Consider the following 21193-nt stretch of genomic DNA (forward strand, 5'->3'; position numbering starts at 1 on the left):
CAGGGCTATACCAGTGTAAACCACTTTTCTCCCAGTATAACTCCCTCTTTAACTTGCTAGTGGAAGACAGGCTGTAAGTTACAGCTCTGCGTGTGGACACCTATTTTGGCTTAGCCGTGGCTTGAGCATTGGCTTAGGTGGTAAATTTACAGGCACAAACTAGACCAATTAAACCGGTTTTAAACCGATCTGGATTTTCCCTGATTGAATTAAACCAGTTTAAGCTAAACTGGTGCCTCCTCTCAGTGTAGACAAGGCCATGTGCCTAGAGGAATGAGCACAGTGCAGCCGAGTCAATGCTGGAGCTTATATTCGTGCCTGACCCAGCAGATACAGGAACAGGGCTTCCCCTTCCTTCCTTCGTCTACACTACTGAGGCCTTTCTCCTGCAGCTCCCTGGCAAAGGCATCTGGGACCTTGGCTGGTGAATGGAGCACTGTGGGGAGCGGGAGGGAGCCGTCGCTCTCCAACTTCCTGCCTCCCCGGGCGATTGTGAGATGCGGCTGCCGGGACAGGAAGGGCCCCGCTCACAATGGGGGCAGCGCAGCAGGAAAGGCAGCCGGGGCTCCGGCCGGGACGGCCACCTGTCGGCATCCCACATCTGCTTCCGTCCATCCTGACGCTGGGGCGAGGGCGCTGCTCGCTGAGGGGCTGGGAAACTGGACCGAGCTGGTGCTATGAATGCCTGGGAGACTACAGGACAGGCTGATTGGCTCAAGCACTGGGTTGGGAGTCAGTTCAATTCCTGGCTTTACCATGGGCCTGCTGGGTGACCTCAGACAAGTCACGTCCCTGCCTCATGCCTCAGTTTCCCCTCCTGTCTGTTGGCTATATAGATTGTAAGTTCTCTGGGGGCAGGGACACTCTCTCTTACTATATGTCTGTACGGTGCCTGGTACAATGGGGCCTCTAGATGCTATTGCAGTGCTAGTTCTAATTCACGAAATTCCCTGCAATCCAGTTAGCAATGGGCCCAAAACCGGGGGTGCGAGTGTCCCCGGTCTCTGCAGGAGGGAGGATGATGTTCTCCTGAAGTTTAGGTTCTCAGGGTTGATTTGACGGGCTCTGTGGCTTTTCGGTGCCTCTAGCGGACTGATTTCCGTGAAATGAAACAACCATTGGAGCATGGAACCTGGCTAAGCCACTCAACAAAAAATGGGTGGTTTCTCCCAACCCCTCAGCAAGGAACTAATAGCAAATGCTGTGGTAAGGTCTCACCAGTGGAAGGAATGCTCGGGGTGATCGAACCCTCTGAGTACCAGAAGCCACGAGTGGATCGCTCCATAATTGTCCTTTCTGTCCACTCCCCGTGAAGCGCTGGTACAGGCTGTTGTCAGCGACAGGCTACTGGGCTAGATGGACCATGGTCTGACGCAGTACGACACTTCTTCTGTACGGAGGGGCAGGACTGTGCAGGGGCCAGTCTCCTGCTTGGCCACAGACTTCTTGGACAACTCACTTAGACATGCTGTGCCTCGGTTTCCCCATCCATAAAATGGGGATCATGCATTTCCTTACTGCACCGGTGTGTGGCGAGGGTAAATGCATTACAGATCATGAGATGCTCCGATACTATGGTAACAGGGCCACATAAGTACCTTAGATGGGGCAAATCCCTATGTGGACTGGCTACATTGTATTTAGCACCGGTAGGAACCAGCTGCGGTTTCAAGCAAGGGAAAGGTCATTTGGGACAAACAGCAGCTCTGTCCGTCCGCACTATGGGTTGCATTGGTTCCGCTCTGCCGGTGGCTGTAACTAGGCCAAAGGTTGAAGGGTTATTGATCTACTCCAGCGCACATCCTGGCATGCCCGGAAATATCACCAGTGATTAAACAACAGCTGAGAAAGAACTGATTCGTGATTCAGCAACTTTGTTTTGCAATGGGTCTCCTGGTCACTAGGACAACTTAGCGAAAGGCTTGGGTTTCTGATCAGTTCCCCGTTCGCTCCATGATTCAACCCCTGGGTGGCATCACAGAGATCCCATGTGCAATTGGCAGGGCTGACGTTGCTCAGCAGGGATGAGTTCTGGGCCTCCCAGAGAAATATTTAAGCAAATTCTTATAAAGAAAATAATACTTGTATAGTGCTTTTCACCTGCCAGTCTACAGATCTGTGACGGAGTGTGTTAGCCCTTTGCAGTTCCCTGCTGGGAGCCCTGAGGTCCTACTACATGATTCCCCAAGAAGCTGTGAGCTGAGAAGAAAAGAGCAGCAAAGGTGGGTCCTCCAGGCTTGCCTAGAGAGGACTCTCTGGAGCAGTCACTTTGGAAAACCACAGAGACCTGGTCCTTCCAGGGCTAGAGGGGCTGGCAACAGCCAATCAGGGCCCTGCTGACTCGGATAAAAGGAGCTGCCTGGTGGTTAGTGGAGCAGTCCCTGGCTAGGACTGGAGGAGAGAAGGAGGGAGTCTCTCTCTGGGCACAGGGGCCTGACAATACACAGAGTTCATGGCTGGCTGAACCTGCAAAACAGGGATTGCAGAGAGAGTAACCTGGGGATACCAGCCCTGAGCTAAGGCTGGAGATAAAGGGCCTGGTTGGAAGAAGCCCAAGCAGCAGTGACAGATTGGAGAGGGCAGTATGTGGCTACTGTGCATAGGGTCCCTGGACTGGAACCCAGAGCAGTGAGTGAGCCAGGTTCTGCCACCAGTCGCCTGCGTAAACCCCACAAAGGGGATGGGGCTTATTTGGGACTCTGAACAAAGGGCCAAATTTAAAGGGCCCAGAGCTGCAGCGGAAGACCCCAGCGAGGGCAAATAGACTGTTTATTTACTAGACTCTTTAATACCCTGGAAGGGTCATTCAGACTTCGTGATTCGGCCGGAGCGCCAAGCCACGGAAGGGCACCCTGCAGGGTGCAGGCGGCACCAGGGGTGAGAAAAGGAAGGCAGTACTGCACCCTGCCACTTGGAGGCGCTCAAGAGGTGAGTGCCCCTATCCAGGATCGCAGATCAGTGGTGCCTCACAAAGCACCCTGGTCAGCTAGAGAAGAATTAAACTAAAGCAGGCAGAGTGACTTCCCCAAAAGCAGCAGCAAATCGGGAATAGAAAGCAAGAGACTGACCCCACGTCCCCTTCCCCGTAGGCCTGTGGTTTAGACGTCCAGAGGCTTGGATTTATTTCAGCTGTATCTTTGGTGGGGTTTGTAGGCGCCTGCTGTAATGGAAGAGACTGCAGCTGCTGCTTGTTCTTCCCCCTGCGGATTTGATGCTTTGGGAAGGAGTTGGTTTTGTAATGTGAAAATTAAAAGCAAAAATGTGCTCTTCTAGGCCACTGTGTTACTCCAGGATGCATTCAGTGAAGAGGTGGGCGAGATCGGGGCAGTGTGTCTAATGGTGTGAGGCGGCTGGCTGAGAAGAAGCCGCTGCAGCATATACTGATAATTTCAGAGGCCAGACTCTTCCTCCCTGAGCCCTCCTAGAATGGCCCGAGACTTGGCCATCTTCCTACTGTTTATATGGAGCAGTCCTGAGCACATGGGCATGGCTGGAACATCAGCAGCCCCACTGTGTGTGTTCGCTCTCTGTAAATAAGGTTGGGTGCCCAAAATCAGAGGCTACTATGGGAGGTGGGGGGGGGGGGGGGAAAGATTTGGTCCTGCACTTTTAACTGCAGGTTTCCTTCCCTCAGAGTCTGTCGAAGTCAATGCAATCGATTTCTAGGCCTTTGGGTGAAACCATCGCTGAGAGCTATGAATAATACTTTGTACTTGTATAGCAGCGTCCACTGCAAGCGCTCCTAACGCCCCTGTGAGGTAGAAAAGGATCATCATCTCCATTCTGCAACAGGGGAAACTGAGGCACAGCGGGGCAAAGTGACTTGCCCAAGGTCATGCAAGGAGTCTGTGTCAGAGCCAGGAATTAAAGTCCCATTTCAGTGCCTTAACCACAAAAACCAGAGCGGCGATTAGACTGCAAGGCTGCAATCCCTGGCCTCGTTGCTGTGGAGGGCAAAACTCCCCTGAATTCAGTGGGGCCAAGATTTCACCCCCAGGTCCCTGGGCTCTGAGCTTTTGCTTTACCCTCCCCATCCAAGATTCGTGCTGACACTAAACCGGCCACTCTTGAGGGAGATCGAGAAGTGACCTGGCTTCTTTGTAGGTTTGTGGCTCTACAGTCTGACTTTGCTTTGAAGGGAAACGTTCTGCTTCTACTTTTTCTGAAGATCTGTTTTCTTCCAAATTCCTGTAAGGATTTACAAGGCCTGTGCAGCTTGGCAGCAGTGCTGACAGCGGGTCACTAAGCAAAACCTCGGCAAACAGCTCCTGTAGGTGCTGACTGCATTCGGGGTAGACTGGAACGTAATGACCGGGCATGTACAGCGCTGCCTTCGTAGCGGATTAACTAAAGGACTTGAGCACTAGGAAATCAGCTTGTGCCAGTGCACCAGTTCACGTATATCTTTCACAGAGACGCTGTAAGAAAACACATCCCAGATGCTTAATAGCATCATTGATCTTAATTGGGTTTTAGTAAGACAATAAATATCCAAAAAGGAAATCCACCTCCATTTGCCTAATGATTGAAGAGATCAGTTTGTATGATAACAAGAAAGTGATACAGTGGAATAAGTTTGTATGATGAAATATGTCCTCGGAGCTGGTTATTGGAGAAGAGAGAGAGTCATTTCCCATTGAGTATAAATGAGTTGGAAAGAGCCGTAGAATATAAATAAAATAAATAAATAAATTAGATGTAAATATAGATGTACAAATAACACCTTAATGATTGGAGGAACAGGGATTTAATTCTATTCTATTGCCAGAAGCTGGGAATGGGCGACAGGGGATGGATCACCTGGTGATTACCTGTTCTGTTCATTCCTTCAGGGGCGCCTGGCACAGGCCACTGTCGGAAGACAGGATACTGGGCTAGATGGACCTTTGGACCTACTGGGTCAGACCATTCTTATGTTCTTATGGATCACAGCCTTTCACTTTTTATGTGCCATGCGTTGCGGCAGAGGCTCCGAAACTCTCTTGCCGAGCCCCCCATTTGGCGCTTCAAGACTCGTGCTGAAAACAGGAGTGTAGCCACGGCGGGGCGAGTGGTGGAAGGGGCTGGCGGGGTGAGTGGTGGAAGGGGCTGGCGGCGCCAAGTACATGCCAATCTGAGACCACAAGGACGTACTCCGGGCAATGAGGCTGTTTGCACTGCTGCAGCTACACTTCTGGGTTTTTTTTAGCACGCTAGCTCGATCAGACCTAGCGTGGGCATGACTCCTCGAGCTGGAATTTACCCCTCCAGCTCAACGTGTAGACAGACCTACTCATGGACTTGAGGAAGGAAAGCCTTCCCACCATAAGGGACACTCCAAGTCGAACACCCCTGTTATCCCAGCCCTTCACTCCACCCAGGGAAAAAACCCTACCACAAGCAGAGTCTTTACTTGGCCTGGGAGAAGTGCCAGAGGCTCCAGGAAGCCCACTAGGGACTTTGTTGTTGCTATTGATTTTACATGGAAGATGCTCAAATGCCGTGGTGACGTGTGCGACAGGATAAAACTCTAAGACAGATAAAATAGGTCCGTGGGTGACATTTTCTGGGCTGTGTCCTACAAGAAGTCAGGCTAGAGCAGTGGTTTTCAACCTGTGGTCCACAGCCTATGCCTAAGATTTCCAAAGGGGTCTGCACCTCCACTTGACATTTTTCAGGAGTCCGCAAATGAAAAAAGATGGAAAACCGCTGGACTAGCTGATCTTCATGATCCCTTCTGGCCTTAAACTCTTAGTATATGACTTTAGTGGAGAGATGCTAATTTAGCCAAGCTGAGGCTCTGGCCCAAGGTGATATGCAATGGTGACTGAGCTCCACATATGGATGCATGTTATATAGCGTGAGGGACTTTTAGTCCTATTTTAAGTGCAAATCTCAATGCGACCTTAACTACAGAGTCACTACTAATGCCCGAATGTTATTATGTGTGTATCAATTATATTTATGGCACTGATCTAGTGAAAGTATTGAAGGACCTACTTAACTTTAAGCATGTGACTAGCTCTGTTGAAGTCAATAGGAGTCCAGTAAGTTGCATGCGTCCAGTTAAGTGCTTGCTTCAGCACTTTGCTGGATTGGGGGCGGGGGGCGCCCAGGAGGTCTATTTTAGAAGTAGATGTAACCTAAATATCCAGAAAACTTGCAGTCATGGAAAGCTTATCGGTATCAGCAGGGTGCGCCTTGAAAATGTGACAGCCATGCAGGAAAGTACAAGATAACGCTCATTCTTTATCCGGCACTAGTTCCAGGCTCAGTAACTGGGTGGATGCTTTGGGTTACAAACCACCAGCCTCCCTCTCAGGCCATTCTGTGCTGCTAGGCCGGAAGCCGTGATGCTGCTGGAGTGTTTTGGAGCCGTAGCCAACAAGAGGGCCTGCTACCACGCCCAGATGCCCCCGCTTCCCCCGCAGCACTGAATGCTGCCTCAGAGGGCTTGAACCCCATTTCCCATGCTAAGGGGCAACTTCTGCTCTTTAGTCCACAGCAGGAGTGACTGAAGCTCCCTAAAAGGGGGGGGGGTGGCACCAGCACCCAAACTGTGGCCCCGTGCCCCACATCACCTTCCCCCCGAAGCCCCGCCCTCGGACTGCCACTTCCCCCAAGACCCCACCCCCTGCTCGCTTATCTCCGCCCCTCCCCCCATTGCTTGCCTTTACAGCTGGTAAAAAGTGATGGCGCTATGGCTCCTGGTCCCCCTTGTTCCAGCGCTCTTGGCCCACAGGCGCAGTTCTCACTGGCGTCAGTGGAAGACGCCCTGCTGGGCTGAGAGCAGCGTTTCATGTGGAGCAAAAGCCACCCCTGGCCAGAGGGGCAAGACAATCCCTGTGTCCCAATGGGAACAGAGAATCTTGTGCTGCCGTCTGCACGGGGTGAATTTCACCCTTGTTTTCATGCGACACCAGGCAGCTGTCCAGACAGGGAGGCACAGGGCATCCGAAATGAAAAGATGAGCATCAACAACAACCAGCTATTGTCCCTCAGGAACAACTGGAGACAACATTTAATACTCTGATGTCTGGATAACTTGCCCTCAGGGGAAATCCCCCCCCCCCCATCCCCCGCAACTCTACTGACTTCTAGCCATACTCTCTGTCTCTTGCTGCAGTGTGCTCTTAAGTACCTGCGGCGTTCCACCCAAGAGGCATTTGCTCTTCTCTAGTGGCTGAAGTGATTCCAGTATACGTTGTAATTGAGTCTGCAAAGCACCTTCTAGGATCCTTTGGGATGGAAGGACCCGTGTGTATATCTGTGACCGTTATTATTGTGACAGGTGAACCGGGTACTGGATTGGAGCTCAAGTGGCCTGGGCTCTCGTACCTTCTGCTTGAGACCTTGGGCAAGTTCCTTCCCCTTTCTGTGCCCCTTGTTCCTCTCCCACCCTTGCTGTGACTTATCAAAGTAGTTGGCAAGATTTTCAGGGTAAGGACTGTCTCTCACTTGGTGGACGTGCAGCGCCTAGCACAATGGAGCTCTGATCTCATGTGCTTAATAGTACTAACGCTGGGAACTGTAGGTCGATGCCAAATGTATTTTAGCTGCTCGGTGATGTTTGGCGAGCCCTTTGGCTCTTTGAAAACGACGCACAGATTTCAGTTCATAGTCTGAGTCCAGGAGAAACACAGACCCTCTGCTTCCATGGTAGTAAATTCAGGAAGGCAACTAGGGGCATAATTAGCAGTTGATTGAATGACAATTCACGGTAGTGTTCAGGGTGACCTCCAGCTAACCCCCTGGCCATCCCATCCGGGAGTACCCTGCTTCTACTGATGCAAAGGTACAGAACTAGCTGCCAAAGCTAGTGTCTGACCTGACACGGTTTTGTTATTTTAAAGCAAGGTGCAGATGGCGGCCGATGCAATCCAGCAACGTGGCAGGAGGAGGTAGACTGCGTGTGACTAGTTTGCATTGTATTTCGGCTCTGTGGGTAGGGGAGTCTCTCCTTTTATATCACATGGTTACACTCCAACGGTACTTCCCTCAGGACACAATTGTACATGGGATTTGGGCCTAAGGGGCTTTAAAGAAACAGAAGACAAACTCCATTTCCGCTAAATAATGGAGCGGCGTGCCTGGCCAGCTAGCCGTACTCGCTTCAGAGCCCTGGGGGAATTACCAGGCTGGCCGCAGGGGCAGGTCACAGGGAGTGCTTTTATGAGCTGGGAAACTCTTGGGGGGGAACTTCCCGTGTGACCAAAAAGGAAATCCACACGCAGCCATTTGAGCGATGCTTGGACGGGGGGGAGGGAGGAAAGCTGCCTTGAACGCATCTGATACTGCGTTTTATTTTGCTTTAGAGCAGCCGCCCTTGAGATACCGGTGTGAGCAGAGCCTTTCCCTGTAAAGATCATGCTGTTACTCAAGGGATATTGATTTATGAAGAGGCTTTCAACATAAGGTGCCCGCATCTTTCACACGCAAGGCTTCCCACCAGGCCAGCCGTGGTAGCACCAGCAAAACATTTATTGCATGATGGCAGCACCGAGATGCCTCAGGGTCCCCCGTTGCCCTAGGTGCTATAAATACATCCCTGCCTCCAAGACCTCACCATCTAAATAGACAAGACAATAATCCTTCCTTTATCTCCGTTTTGCAGATAGAGAAACTGAGGTCCTGGTCACACAAGGAGTCTAGGTAGAGCCAGGAACCGAACCCAGATTCCCTCAGTTGACCTCTAGTACCTTAGTTACAAGACCATCTAGTCTCTTGAATGTGCCACCAATTCGTCATGAGCAGCTTCAGTAAGGGAGAGCCAGTTACAGTTTGCTTCATAAATAACGGGTTCACTATTTCTCTATTTTCCTTTCAGAAACCCACGATGTCCACCCTGAAGCTCCCAGGCTAGGAATCTGCCTTGGGACACGCCGCTGCCCCTTTAAACCTGGCTGCCCCAGCCCAGAATGGCTTTGTGCCTCAGCCAAGTTTTCAACAAAGACAAAACCTTTCGCCCCCGTAAGAAATTCGAGCCCGGCACCCAGCGGTTTGAGCTGTACAAGAAAGCCCAGGCCTCTCTCAAATCTGGGCTGGATCTGAAGACTGTGGTCCAGTTGCCACCTGGGGAGAATATCAATGACTGGATAGCGGTGCACGTGGTTGACTTCTTCAACAGGATAAACCTTATCTATGGGACGATGTCGGAGTTCTGCACCGAGAAGAGCTGCCCCATCATGTCCGGTGGGCTCAAATACGAATACAGGTGGCAGGATGATCACAAGTACAAGAGGCCGACCAAGCTATCGGCACCCCAGTACATGTGTATGCTGATGGAATGGATCGAGATGCTCATTAACAATGAAGACATATTTCCTACCAGGATCGGTAAGTTGGCTGTAGTTCTTACATTCAGATAACAACTATTGTGATCATCTCGTCTGGCCTCCTGCATAACACAGGCCCTAGAACTTCACCCAGGGGTTCCCACATCCAGCCCTGATGGCTTGTGGTTACTCATAGACTTTAAGGCCAGAAGGGACCATCATGATCATCTAGTCTGACCTCCTGCACATCGCAGGCCACAGTACCTCACCCGCCCACTCCTGTAATAGACCCCTAAGCTCTGGCTGAGCTACGGAACTCCTCAAATCATGATTTAAAGACTTCAAGCTACTGAGAATCCACCATTGACACTAGTTTAAACCTGAAAGTGACCCATGCCCCATGCTGCAGAGAAAGGCGAACCTCCCCACCCCCGCTGCCCCGAGTCTCTGCCAATCAGACCTGGGAAGAAAATTCCTTCCTGGTCCCAAATTTGGCAATCAGTTAGACCCTGAGCATGTGGGCAAGACCCACCAGTGAGATAATTGGGAAAGAATTCTCCCCCTCTAGTGTCCCATCATCGGCCATTGGAGATATCGGCTGCTAGCAGTCACAGATCGGCTATATGCCCTTGTAGGCAACCTCATCATACCATCCCCTCCATAAACGTATCAAGTTCAGTCTTGAATCACAGCATATCTTTTAGCTAATTGTCCTGTCATGATGTAAAGACTCCAAGGGATGGAGAATCCAGCACATCACCAGTAACATGTTTCCATAGATAATTACTTTCTCTGTTAAAGAAGTTTTGCATCTTCTTTTTCACATTCATTGGAAAGGCAAAGGAAACTATGCCAGCTCTATCCTGCAATCAGCTTAATGAAGTGACACTATGAACTCAGTGTGTTGAATCCTTTCCCCGTACATTTGGTGTTTTGTGGACGTGGGGGACTCCTAGCACTCATTAGAGCCAGGCAGGGCATGTGGAGTGGTGCTACTCAAGCTTCCTGTACATAGCTGTGGCAATGCACTCCACCCCAACCTATGATATGCCTTGCTATTCCACTCCTAGGCTACTTGTGGCCTACAAGGACATGTGGCTTTTTCAATGAGGACAAATCTCCACCAGGAGAATAGGAGGTGGCCCACCACAAACAGTTGTTCTTATAACCTAACCCGGTTTCCAGAGGGAAAAAGTTTGTGAACTAACCCTCTTTATTGCCCATCCTGCAGATTTAATCCTCGTTACCCCTGTGGGTAACTATGGTGAAAACATCACACATGCTAATCAGGTTCATCTGCCTTCTTTGGGGAGATCAGGGATTGGAGTTTACTGGGTTCGCTGATCGGTATCGGTGATTCATTATTCAGTCTGATGGACACATACCAGCAATCCTGTTTCCATACATATGGCTCTTGCTGTTTCAAGTGTCTTCATGGAGCACCCGGATTCCATAAATAAACTTCCCCCTAGATAGCAGTCGGTCCTCTCCGTGGTTCAGTTGTATTGAACCCAGCTGCCAAGCCCACATGGCGCTCTTGGAAGCGGTTCCTTTTCCGATGAAGTGAGCAACGCTTGTGTGTTTGTGTTTTTTTAATTTTTCCTCCTCCTCCAAAGGGAAGCTTTAAGAATCTTAAGACATAGTGATCATCCTTCCAGTGAAACACAGCCCTTGGCACGTCTTCCTCGCGATTACTGCTTTCCAGAGGAGCATGGGCTTGTGAATCTGAATCCAGTCACTGCAGTTGAGGATTCCTATTTTAGTTACCTTGGTGGGAAAGCCGTAGGAATCTGGGATGGAAAAGACCAGTGCAGGATTATTGAGCGAAATCCTCAACTGGTGTCGAGTGGCACGGCTCCAGTGACGTCCTCATATTCTCCAGTCCAGTTCCTGATGACTTAACTGATGGGGCTTCCATTTCTTCCCTTGGGAGACTGTTCCACACTTTAGGGGCACGACTGGCAGACGCTTAAATTGATGGGGCCTGTCTCGGTAACTTAACGCAATGCACGCTAATGCAAGGCGGTGCATCCAGACTCCATGCATATGGGTGGACAGTGGCTGTGCCTCTCAGCTGGCCTTGCACTCCATTGTGTTGGGCACTTTGGTTTCTGAGCAGGCATCCGATGAGTCCCAGCACTGCTGCAAACTCTGGCATGCTGGGTGCAATGTCACGGGGCATGCTGGGGGAACTTGTTTGCCACCTGGAGGGTTATGGAAGGAAAGGCTCAAACTGAAACTGACACTACAAGAAGGATGTGGAAAAATTGGAGAGAGTCCAGCAGAGGGCAACAAAAATGATTAGGGGGCTGGAGCACATGACTTATGAGGAGAGGCTGAGGGAACTGGAGTTGTTTAGTCGGCAGAAGAGAAGAATGAGGGGGGATTTGATAGCTGCTTTCAACTACCTGAAAGGGGGTTCTAAAGAGGATGGATCTAGACTGTTCTCAGTGGTAGCAGATGACAGAACAAGGAGTAATGGTCTCAAGTTGCAGTGGGAAAGGTCTAGGTTGGATATTAGGAAACACTATTTCACTAGGAGGGTGGTGAAGCACTGGAATGGGTTACTTAGGGAGGTGGTGGAATCTTCTTCCTTAGAGGTTTTTAAGGTGAGGCTTGACAAAGCCCTGGCTGGGATGATTTCATCGGGAATTGGTCCTGCTTTGAGCAGGGGGTTGGACTAGATGACCTCCTGAGGTCCCTTCCAACCCTGATATTCTATGATTCAGTGAAGTGATGGTGCAGGACAATATTAACTGGCAGGTGGCTCCCAGCCAGGATCACTGTTTGGCTGAAGAGGCTAGGCAGAGGATAAGATGGGCTACCTTTTTGAGAGGATTCTGGAGGATTGTGGGATAGCACTGGAGGACTAGCTTGCATTCATTGTTGAATCACGGCACCGCCTCATATTCACACACAACTGAGCTAGCTACATGTGATTTGGCCTAACCTGGGGTTGATCGACACTTTCAATAGAGAGAGTTCTGTGTCAGAGGGAACAGCTGATCTCTCCCTGGAGTTAAAAATGCTCATCTAGATGTCCCTAGTTGTTGTTTGGATGTTCTGGAGGCAGCTGCTCCTGCCCTGAGTGAGGGGATAAAAGCCCTCGCAGCTTGAACCTCTCGACTGCTGTTTGGGATTGCTGAGCTCTCTGGCTCTTGCACAATGCTACTGTTGCCAAGGGGATAAAGTGAGGGTAGCAGAGAGAGAACTGAGGGGCTCCTGCTCGCCCAGTACAGCCCCCTGAGTGAAAGGAGAATCTCCATTAGCAGTATAGGGTCTCTGACGTGTGCAGTTCTGATTCCATCCAGAGAAAGGCACACCCCAATCAGGTCATTGCAAGATCTTTGATTCAGAATTTGGGGCTTGAACTTGCTGATCACTAACCTGTCATTATGGGAGCCTGAATTAAGGAAGAAATCTAATTTTTGCTCCCACTTAGTGGCAGTATTAGAGTGTCATTGATCCTGATGGGCATCAATCTATAACGAGCACCCTCTTCAACATCTCCTTGCTCGCAGAGCCTGTCCTTTCCTGCAGGCATGCGGCCTCTGGGTTTAGAAGCTGTAGATCTGATATCTTGAAATTAGAAGTGGAAACAGCCAAAGCGAAGAATGGAAATGGTCTTGGAGCAAAAAGATCAAATCAAAGCTGTTAGGTGCGAGTGCTTTGGCCAAAGCCTGCCGAAGAAACCATCCTTCCCAGCCTCATCCCATAAATATCTCCCCAAGGGGAGGGAACCCAAAGTGAACCCAAACCCAACAGGCAAAGCAAGACCTTGGCATGCCTGAGCCCACGCTGGCATGAAGGATGTGGACCGAGACTATGTTCCCATGGGCTGGAAGTGAAGTACCATGACCGAAAACGCCTCTGCCAAGGTTCCTGCAGGAGAAATGGGAGGGCTCCTGGCAAGCAGCCACTGGCATCACTGGATACAGACCCTCGCCACATGGCAAAGCTGCTGTTAGCCAAAGCTGTAATGCCACCCTGTGTGAGCTTGCATCGGGTGAGGTCAGGCCTTCCAAAAGCCGGGGTTTACAGTTCACCTCTGAAATTGTCAGGCATTAGGGCTTGCAGCTGAGCCTGGGACCGGCTACCTCCACCTCCCTAGTGAACGATGTAGGACTGGTAGCTGAAGCCTTAGTTGGCTTGCAGCTCAATCATCTGACTTGGCCAGACCGCCTGATTGGCTGGAGGAACCAGCAGGCCTGGGTGAAGCATGAAACCTCCTCAGGGAGGCTAGTCACCTGGCTTCGCTTCTTCCACCCGAGGCTCCACCCCCAACCCCCCACTGTGGCCCAGGACGAGTCCCAGCCGAACGGCCCCGAGCACTGGCTGGCCCAACCCCCGGGCCGCCAGCTAGGGTTGCCAACTGTCTAATCACACAAACCAAACACCCTTGCCCCGCCCCTTCCCCGAGGCCCCGCCCCACTCACTCTATTTCCCCCCTCCCTCCATCACTCCTTCTCTCCCACCCTCACTCACTTTCACCAGGCTCGGGCAGGGAGTTGGGGTGCGGGAGGGAGTGTGGGGTGCAAGCTCTGGGAGGGAGTTAGGGTGTGGGAGGAGGTGAGGGGTGCAGGGGCCAGCCAGGCAGGGCTTACCTTGGGTGACTCCGGGTCAGCGGCGCAGTGGGGCTAAGGCAGGCTCCCTGCCTGCCCTGACCCCGCACTGCTCCCGGAAGTGGCCAGGACATCCCTGCCCCGTGCGCTCCCCAAATGCTGACTCCGCAGCTCCCATTGGCTGGGAACTGCAGCCAATGGGAGCTGTGGGGGCGGAGCCGGCCTTAGCTCCACTGTGCCGCTGACCGAGGAGCCAGCCGAGGTTAGTGGGGCCAGGGGGCTCCGCGCACTGCTCCCGGAAGCAGCCAGCATGTCCCTGAGGCCCCTGGGAGGGGGGCCACAGGGCTCCGCGCGCTGCCCCTGCCTGCAGGCGCTGCCCCTGCAGCTCCCATTGGCCGCAGTTCCCGGCCAATGGGAACTGCGGAGTCGGCACTTGGGGCGCGGGCAGTGTGCATAGACCCTCCGCCCTCCGCCGCAGGGATGTCCCACGAGTGGCACAGGGCCAGGGCCAGGGCAGGCAGGGAGCCTGCCTTAGCCCTGCTGCACCGCCGGTGTTAGCGGCGTAAAATCTGGTTTGGCTGCAGTAGCCTCTGGGAGATAGGGCCTGATTCCGGGAGACTCCCAGAGAAACCAGGAGGGTTGGCAACCCTACTGCCAGCGAGGCCATCAGCTGGCCTGAGCAGCAGCACGACCCCCAAGCCGCTGGCGGGCTGGAGCAGCTGCCTGAGCCCCGGGCCACTGGCCCACCCAAGCCACCCCTGGCCGCCAGCTGAGCTTCAGGCCCCTGGCTAGAGCTGAGCCCCCACCGCTCTGGGGCAGGGAGGGGGGAGCGAGGGCAGGGCCTCAGGGCGGAGCATGGGTAGGGCCGTGGCCTGGGTTAGAGGAGGCTTAGCCTGCTCTGGCCTTTGATGCCCGCCGCCCATGCCAACAGGCGTCTTCTTAAGCCCAGCAGCAGCATTAGGCTAGTGGCTGCTCGAAGCATTCACCCACTGTGGGCCAGAGGGGGTCTGTTGCCAGGCAGGTTAAAGCTGGTCATTTAGTTTTGTGGGCGATGTTGGTAGTTTCAAAATTTGACGTTTTTGATGAACAAAACCAAAATTCTCAGTGGAAAGGCAAAGCCCTGGGGTCCCTAACCCCGGGGCAGCCCACCTGCAGCCACAGATGCTGGAAACGTAGGGGGAGCAATGAACCTGAGCAGCCAGGCTCCTGTGGTCTCAGCTCCGTCAGTCTGCCAGGCGGGCTACCGAGGAGCTGCCTGGCAGACGGGGCTCGGTAGCAGCCCTGTCTACGTTCCGCCACAGCTTCGTCAAATTATCTCTGCAAAACAGTTTGATCTACATGAATTGGCCAATTCTGACGATATCCTGTTTCATTCGGGTTTTCTCAACCAGCTTCTATGACCACTTATTTTTTTGCTTCCCAAAAGCTTTCCCCGTGCCAGTCATCCCAGAACCACTCTGTACTGGGCCCTTCCTGGGTTTTTTCAGTGGTCCAGTTGCCAGCTATTTTCCACCCGCACCACTGTGTCCTAATCAGTGCCATAGAAGCACATGGCGTTCTGCAGAAACCCGCTGGGGTTCAGAGAGTTATTGACAGACCTCCGGGAACAGGCAGAATGTTCTCGCGTTCAGAACCCCGCTCCGGAGTCTCACAAACAGAGAGGTGGAACTGGCTGTGGCGGTTTGTGGACGTTCTTTCTGGTTGAGAGTAAGAGAATATGGGTCTGTATCCATTGAGCCCTGCGAGGTGGGTCTACACTGCACTTAAACAGCCCCTTAGCTCAAGCCTGAGTCAGCTGGCACGGGCCAGTCGCAGGTGTCTAATTGCAGAGTAGACACGCTGAAAGGCTGGAGCCTTCCACAGTCACACGCCATTGTCAACACTTCCCCAGTTAATTACTCTGACAAGCTGAGGTTAATTACTTTGTAGCTTTGGCATTTCAGAAGATGGAGCTGCCTGGGCGAAAGGGAAATGCCAAGTGTATTTGTTTCTGATGAGGGCGCTTCCTTTTTATGAACTCAACAATAGAACGAGTTTGGGTGAGCGCGACAAGGCCGGGGCCGTGGAGCCAGTCGAGGGAATGAAAGCGCATAAACAAAAGAAGGTGCTTGATGTGTTCTACAAAGAACCAGACCTTGTAGGGCTGAGGGATACACTGGGAATGGATCAAGGTGGTGTGGAGGGAAGGCTGAGACTACAGCTTGTCAAAAAATGGGGCGGGGGGAATCTGCAGAATTCAGAGATGTTAAAGCCAGGAGGGACAATTATCATCTAGCCTGACCTCCTCTATCACACAGGCCATAAAATCTGCAAAAACGTCTGCATCGAGCCCATCACTTCTGTTGGAGCATATCAGGGCCAGGGGATTGGCTTTAGGGTTAGCATTAGGAGCGGGCCGAGGGTCCAGGAGCCAACTACCAGAAATCAGGCCTGGTTGGAACACCAGGAGATCAGATCTGAAAGACAAGCCAGAGGGCAGGGATCATGAGTCAGTTACCAAGACTCCAGACACCAGGAGGTCAGGATCAGAAGGCAGGACCAGGCAAACACCAGACCAGTGATCCATGGCAAAGTGAAGCCCAATTGTACAGACAACTACCTAGTTCATCCTCTGGCTTAAATAGGGGCTGCAGCCCAATCAGGAGCTTGCCCAATCAGAGCAGAGGGGTGGGGCTTGTGCCCTGGTTGTGCTTCATGGGCCCCGGCCCCAGTCCCAGCTGCTGACTGAGCCGCCAATGGAGGATTGCAGTGCGGTGAAATCTGGGTCCATGTTGGGAGTTGAGACCCCTCGGGCCTGACAGAGCTATAGCAGAGCGTCCAGAAAGAAATCCAGTTTTGATTTAAAGAATTCAAGTGAGGGAGAACCCACCACAGCCCTACGAGAGCTGTTACAATGGTTAATTTCCCTCACGCTTAAATATTTGCACCTGACTCCTAGTCTGAATTCGTCTAGCATCAACTCTCCACCAGTGGGTCTGGTTACAGGATTTTTCCCTGCTGCGTTAATGAGCTGCCTATTATCGGCGGCCTGTTCCCTGGGGAGGTTCTTGTAGACTGTGATCAAGTCACCTCTTCGCCGTCTCCTGGTTATAGTAACTAGGGGTTGCGTCCTTTGTCGTTTGTGTCGGCTGAGCTCCTCGCACAGCCCGGGGCTTTTTACATCCCTCCATTTCTGCTCCCTGTGGCCACCCCCTCTATTTCAGGGCCTCCTTGCAATTCCCCCCATCTTCCCTCGGCCAGGGGTTCTGTGTACCCCCTCTTTGCATACCAAGGTCCCTCATTCTCCCCCACCCCCCATACCAGCGGCTGTGTTCACACCCATGCTGTCCATTCCCTTTCCCAGCAGGGGCGCTGCGTGAACCCTTATTACCCTCTTCCCTCCATTGAGAAGGGCTGTTTGGGCCTACCTTCCTCCCTCTCTGCATACGAAGGGTTCCCCACCATTCCCCAATACCAGGGTCCCCCATTCGCCACTCACCTTCCCAGAGCTGGGTGCACTCCCCCCTCATTTGCCTTTCCTCCCTCTCCCTTTCTTCTTCTTGCTTCTTAACACACAGAGTGACTAGTTTGCAAACAGCCCCCGGAGTATAAAATGTTCCTGCGGTTCAGGACAACGAAGGAGTAGAGCCACGTCTGTTTGAGGGTAAATCACATGCAGACAGAAGGGCAAAACTCATCCCGTGAATCGCTGGCTCCAGAGAATTAAGCCCCGCTCCAGAAATTCCTCTTTGGACCCAGCCCCAGGGCAGCCGAACAGTGGAGTCCCACGAAGAGTTGACATATCGTATGATTCCCGTGGCAGTGTTATTGCCCTGGGGCCCCGTCCTTATGTATTGAACTCGCTCAGGCAACGCTCTGACCTGAGTCTGATACTGACTAGAGGAGGTGGGTGCTGGTGTCTCATTCTCTCTCATATTGGTCCCACATGCTTCCCCTCCTCGCGAGATACTGCCAGGGCTGGTGCTACCATTAAGGCAAACTAGGCGGTTGCCTAGGGCACCAAGATTTGGGGGCGCCAAAAAGCGGTGCCCCCAATTTTTTTTTGTACAGCGTTGCTGGGCTGGGCTGCCGGCGGCGCGCTGACACGTGCGGCTCAGACTCCCTCTCCCAGCGCAGCGGCCGCTCCACTTCTCCCGCCTCCCAGGCTTGCAGCGCCAGTCAGCTGTTTGGCGCCGCAAGCCTGGGAGGGGAGAAGAATTAGAGTGGGGGTGGCGTGCTCGGGGAGGAGGCGGAGCAGAGGTGAGCTGGGGTGGGGAGCTGGGGCGCGGCTCCGCGGGGGGGGGGGGGAGCTGCCGCAGGGCTGGGGGCGACACAAGGTGGAAGTTTCGCCTAGGGCGCGAAACTTCCTTGCCCCAGCCCTAGATATTACCATGTGCAATAGAACTCCCCACGGGCAAGTAATCTCTTCTGCTCTCTGGCAAGGGCTGACTGACCGCTGACAAACCAACCTTTTCTCAGAAATGTTGTTTGCGGTTCTCCTCGGCCGTCCGAGTCATCCAAAACTCTCAAACGCAGAGGCAGGGCACAGTTCAGCAGGGCTAGTCCGCCAGCTGTATTGACAGGCAAGGAGAGAGATTGGCTACTCCACAAAGCAACGCACTGTGTGCAGCTGGGGGTGGAAAGTTGTTCCTCCTGCCTCGGGGAAATCAGATGGAGGAAAGGCTCTGTTCGGCGTCAGTGAGTGCAGCCGAATCTGGCCCTGGATTTGCGGGTGCAGTTACATTGGGTTAGACTGTCACAGCCCTGCTGCGGCCAGGCAGGGAACTAAGGTTCCCCTTCCCCGCCCCAGCTCGGCCCTGCTGAGAGGGAGACTCCAGCTTGGAGAGGGGAGAGCAGGAGTTATGTATCTGATACAGCTCCCAGTGAGTGACTGCTGTGTGTGGGGGTGTGGGGGGCACGGATTGTGACGGGCCCGAGCTCCACCACTCGTCCTTAGTCCCTGGCCAGTTTAACTGGTGGGGTGCATGGCAGGGGGATGAGCTACTAAAGGGAGGAAGTAACTTACTCCCTCTCCAGAGCAAGGGGGAGTAGGGGAGGAATTGTGACCTGGGCTCCCAACTCCTTCTCTGCTCTGCAGCGCCGGCCCGTGCTCGGGACGGGATGGTACCGTTACAGCCCAGCCCTCTGAGCGCCAAGGGGCAGCTCCCTTCGGGCCAGGCTTGACGAGGGGGATAAGGGGGCACCTTGCCGTGGGTTGACCAGCAGCTGTGCCCTGGGCCAGCGCTTCCACCTAAAGAGAATACAGGATGGTTGGTGCCACCATGCTGGGGGAAGCGGGGGGGGGGGGGGGCCGCGGGGGGGGGGGGGGGCGGCACCCGGATGGGCCGCCCCGGGGGGGGGGGGCCGGGGGGGGGGGGGGCGGGAGAGAACACCGGGACAGCCCAGCCTCCAGGGGCTATAGTGATCGGGTGGGGCAAATGTGTAGAATGAATCAGGGAAATAGCCTCTCCCCCTCCCCCCCACCAAGACAGGAGCAGCTCCACAGACGCTACCTCCACTGGCCACTTGGTGAGGGGCAGAGAGGAAAATCCACATAGCAGTGGGTCCCCTGGCTTTGCCCCCTGCTTGTTGGTGGGTGGGGAGCACCCGCCGGAGCTGAGATCCACTAGGGCAGGGGCCCCACACCCTTCCTGCTGCCGGGGTACCCTCAGGGGCTGCAGAAGCACAGGCAGGGTTTGCCCCTCAGCAGCAATGTCAAAGGAGCGAGGCTGCTGAGGGGTGGTGATCAGAGCATGTGACCCTTCTGTTATCTGCAGCGAGGAGGCCTTGCGCATCTGGTAGCCGGGAAGGACTTTACCGCCCCCTGCTCAGCTCTTATCTTATCCCAGCGGAGGAGCTTTTCTGTGGGCTTGAGGGGAATGCTGAGCAAGGCTGGGGCGTTGCTAGACTGAGGCCTGGCTGATCTGCTGTGCCCGCTCATGGGATGGCTTCCTTTCCCAGAGATGGCTGCTGTCACACAGTGCTATGAGACATGCACACACAGGAATTATTATAATTTGCATTGTGGCAGCACCTATGAGCACAGTTCATGGACCAGGATCCAATTGTGCTAGGGCCTGTACAAACTGAACAAAAAGACAACCCCCCCCCCATCCCCAAGAGTTTATAATCCAAGAGTAAGACAAGAGGCAACAGATGGATGCAGACAGACAGGAACAATGAGACCGTATGGGCTGGGGTATCCGCATGCCAGCTGCTGCCTAACCCTTGTTGAGGTTTGTAGGCCTCACGGAATTACGTTATGTAGAAGCTTGGGTATAGGATTACTAAGGACAGTGGTGGTATCAGTCAACAATGGAAGATCAGCTCAAAGGCTCAAGACTTGGCTACACACTCACCTTGTACTGATGTACTATGCCAATATTGTTAAAGCTGTACAACTACCCTAATGTGGAGGCGATTATACCAGTATAAAGATCCTCACGCTGGAATGACTTGTCCCTTTATGGGAAGAGGAATAAATTATACTGGTAGAAGGACCTTTACATTGGTCTAACTACGGCCAGACTAGGGGTTGTACTGATACAACTATAGCCATAGAAAATCAGACCCTTAACCGACCTAGTGACGCCAGTACAAAACCTGCGTAGATCAAGCCTAAAGATTGTAAAAGAGCCCTGAGCACCCTTTTAAATTCTGTCGGTGAAATTAACAAGCTTTGTTCATAGCTAAGCATCTATGTGAAGTGCTTTCTTTCTAAACACAATCTGGGCCTTCCATGCCCTTTCCCAAAGAACACAATTAACAAAACAAAACTATCGGATACTTTCCCAATAATAAAGGGGAAAAAAAACTTTTGGACGCAGTGTGATGCGATTGTAAAACCAGCCAGCTGAGAAAACAAGGAGGTTGTTGGTTTTTTTGTCTTGTCCCATCTCCTTCCAAAATTAACACCATGTATAGTTTGCAGCTGCTGTCCTGCCATTAATTTTAAGTGGTGTTTAAAAAGAAAAAAAGACTTAAAGAGGAAGGGGCCGTTCTGTTAACAATAAGCTGCCAAAACGGGTTTTAATAATAATAATAATTAATTCATTGTGTTAATACTGTTGACTTGAATTATTCCTTTCCACAATTTGAATGCAATTAGCTGGCACTAGTGGTACATAGGCAGAATCCTGGCAGGGAAGATGCGTAGAATTCTGTTTCCATAATTGTGTCTACTTTTGGATTTCTCTCATTTTAACGTCTTTCCCCACATTGTCCCACATGGTTTCCATGTTTTGAAGCAATCAGTGCAGTGTGTGGAAAACATATCTCCTTGAGCGTTTAAAGCACAACCCTAGGTTGGTTTCAAGTAAAACGTCCCAGTAAAGTTAAAATTAAGGTGCCAAACCCAGGGCCGGCTCCAGGTTTTCTGCCGCCCCAAGCGGCAAAAAA

The 21193-nt window shown here is 52.6% G+C and overlaps 1 protein-coding gene across 3 annotated transcripts in view; it reads left to right on the forward strand.

The window, feature by feature from the left end:
• Positions 1-21193, forward strand: part of MOB3C (MOB kinase activator 3C) — a 49121-nt gene that overhangs the window by 5841 nt on the left and 22087 nt on the right. For all 3 annotated transcript variants that reach the window (XM_029911597.1, XM_024194321.1, XM_024194323.1), the window contains exon 2: positions 8807-9315. In XM_029911597.1, coding sequence (XP_029767457.1) covers positions 8898-9315 — 418 coding nt within the window. In that variant the 5' untranslated portion in view covers positions 8807-8897. The remainder of the gene's footprint in view (positions 1-8806; positions 9316-21193) is intronic.

The sequence above is a fragment of the Terrapene carolina genome, unplaced genomic scaffold, assembly GCF_002925995.2.
Source record: "Terrapene carolina triunguis isolate 2854851 unplaced genomic scaffold, T_m_triunguis-2.0 Scaffold110, whole genome shotgun sequence".
Lineage (NCBI taxonomy): Eukaryota > Metazoa > Chordata > Testudines > Emydidae > Terrapene > Terrapene triunguis.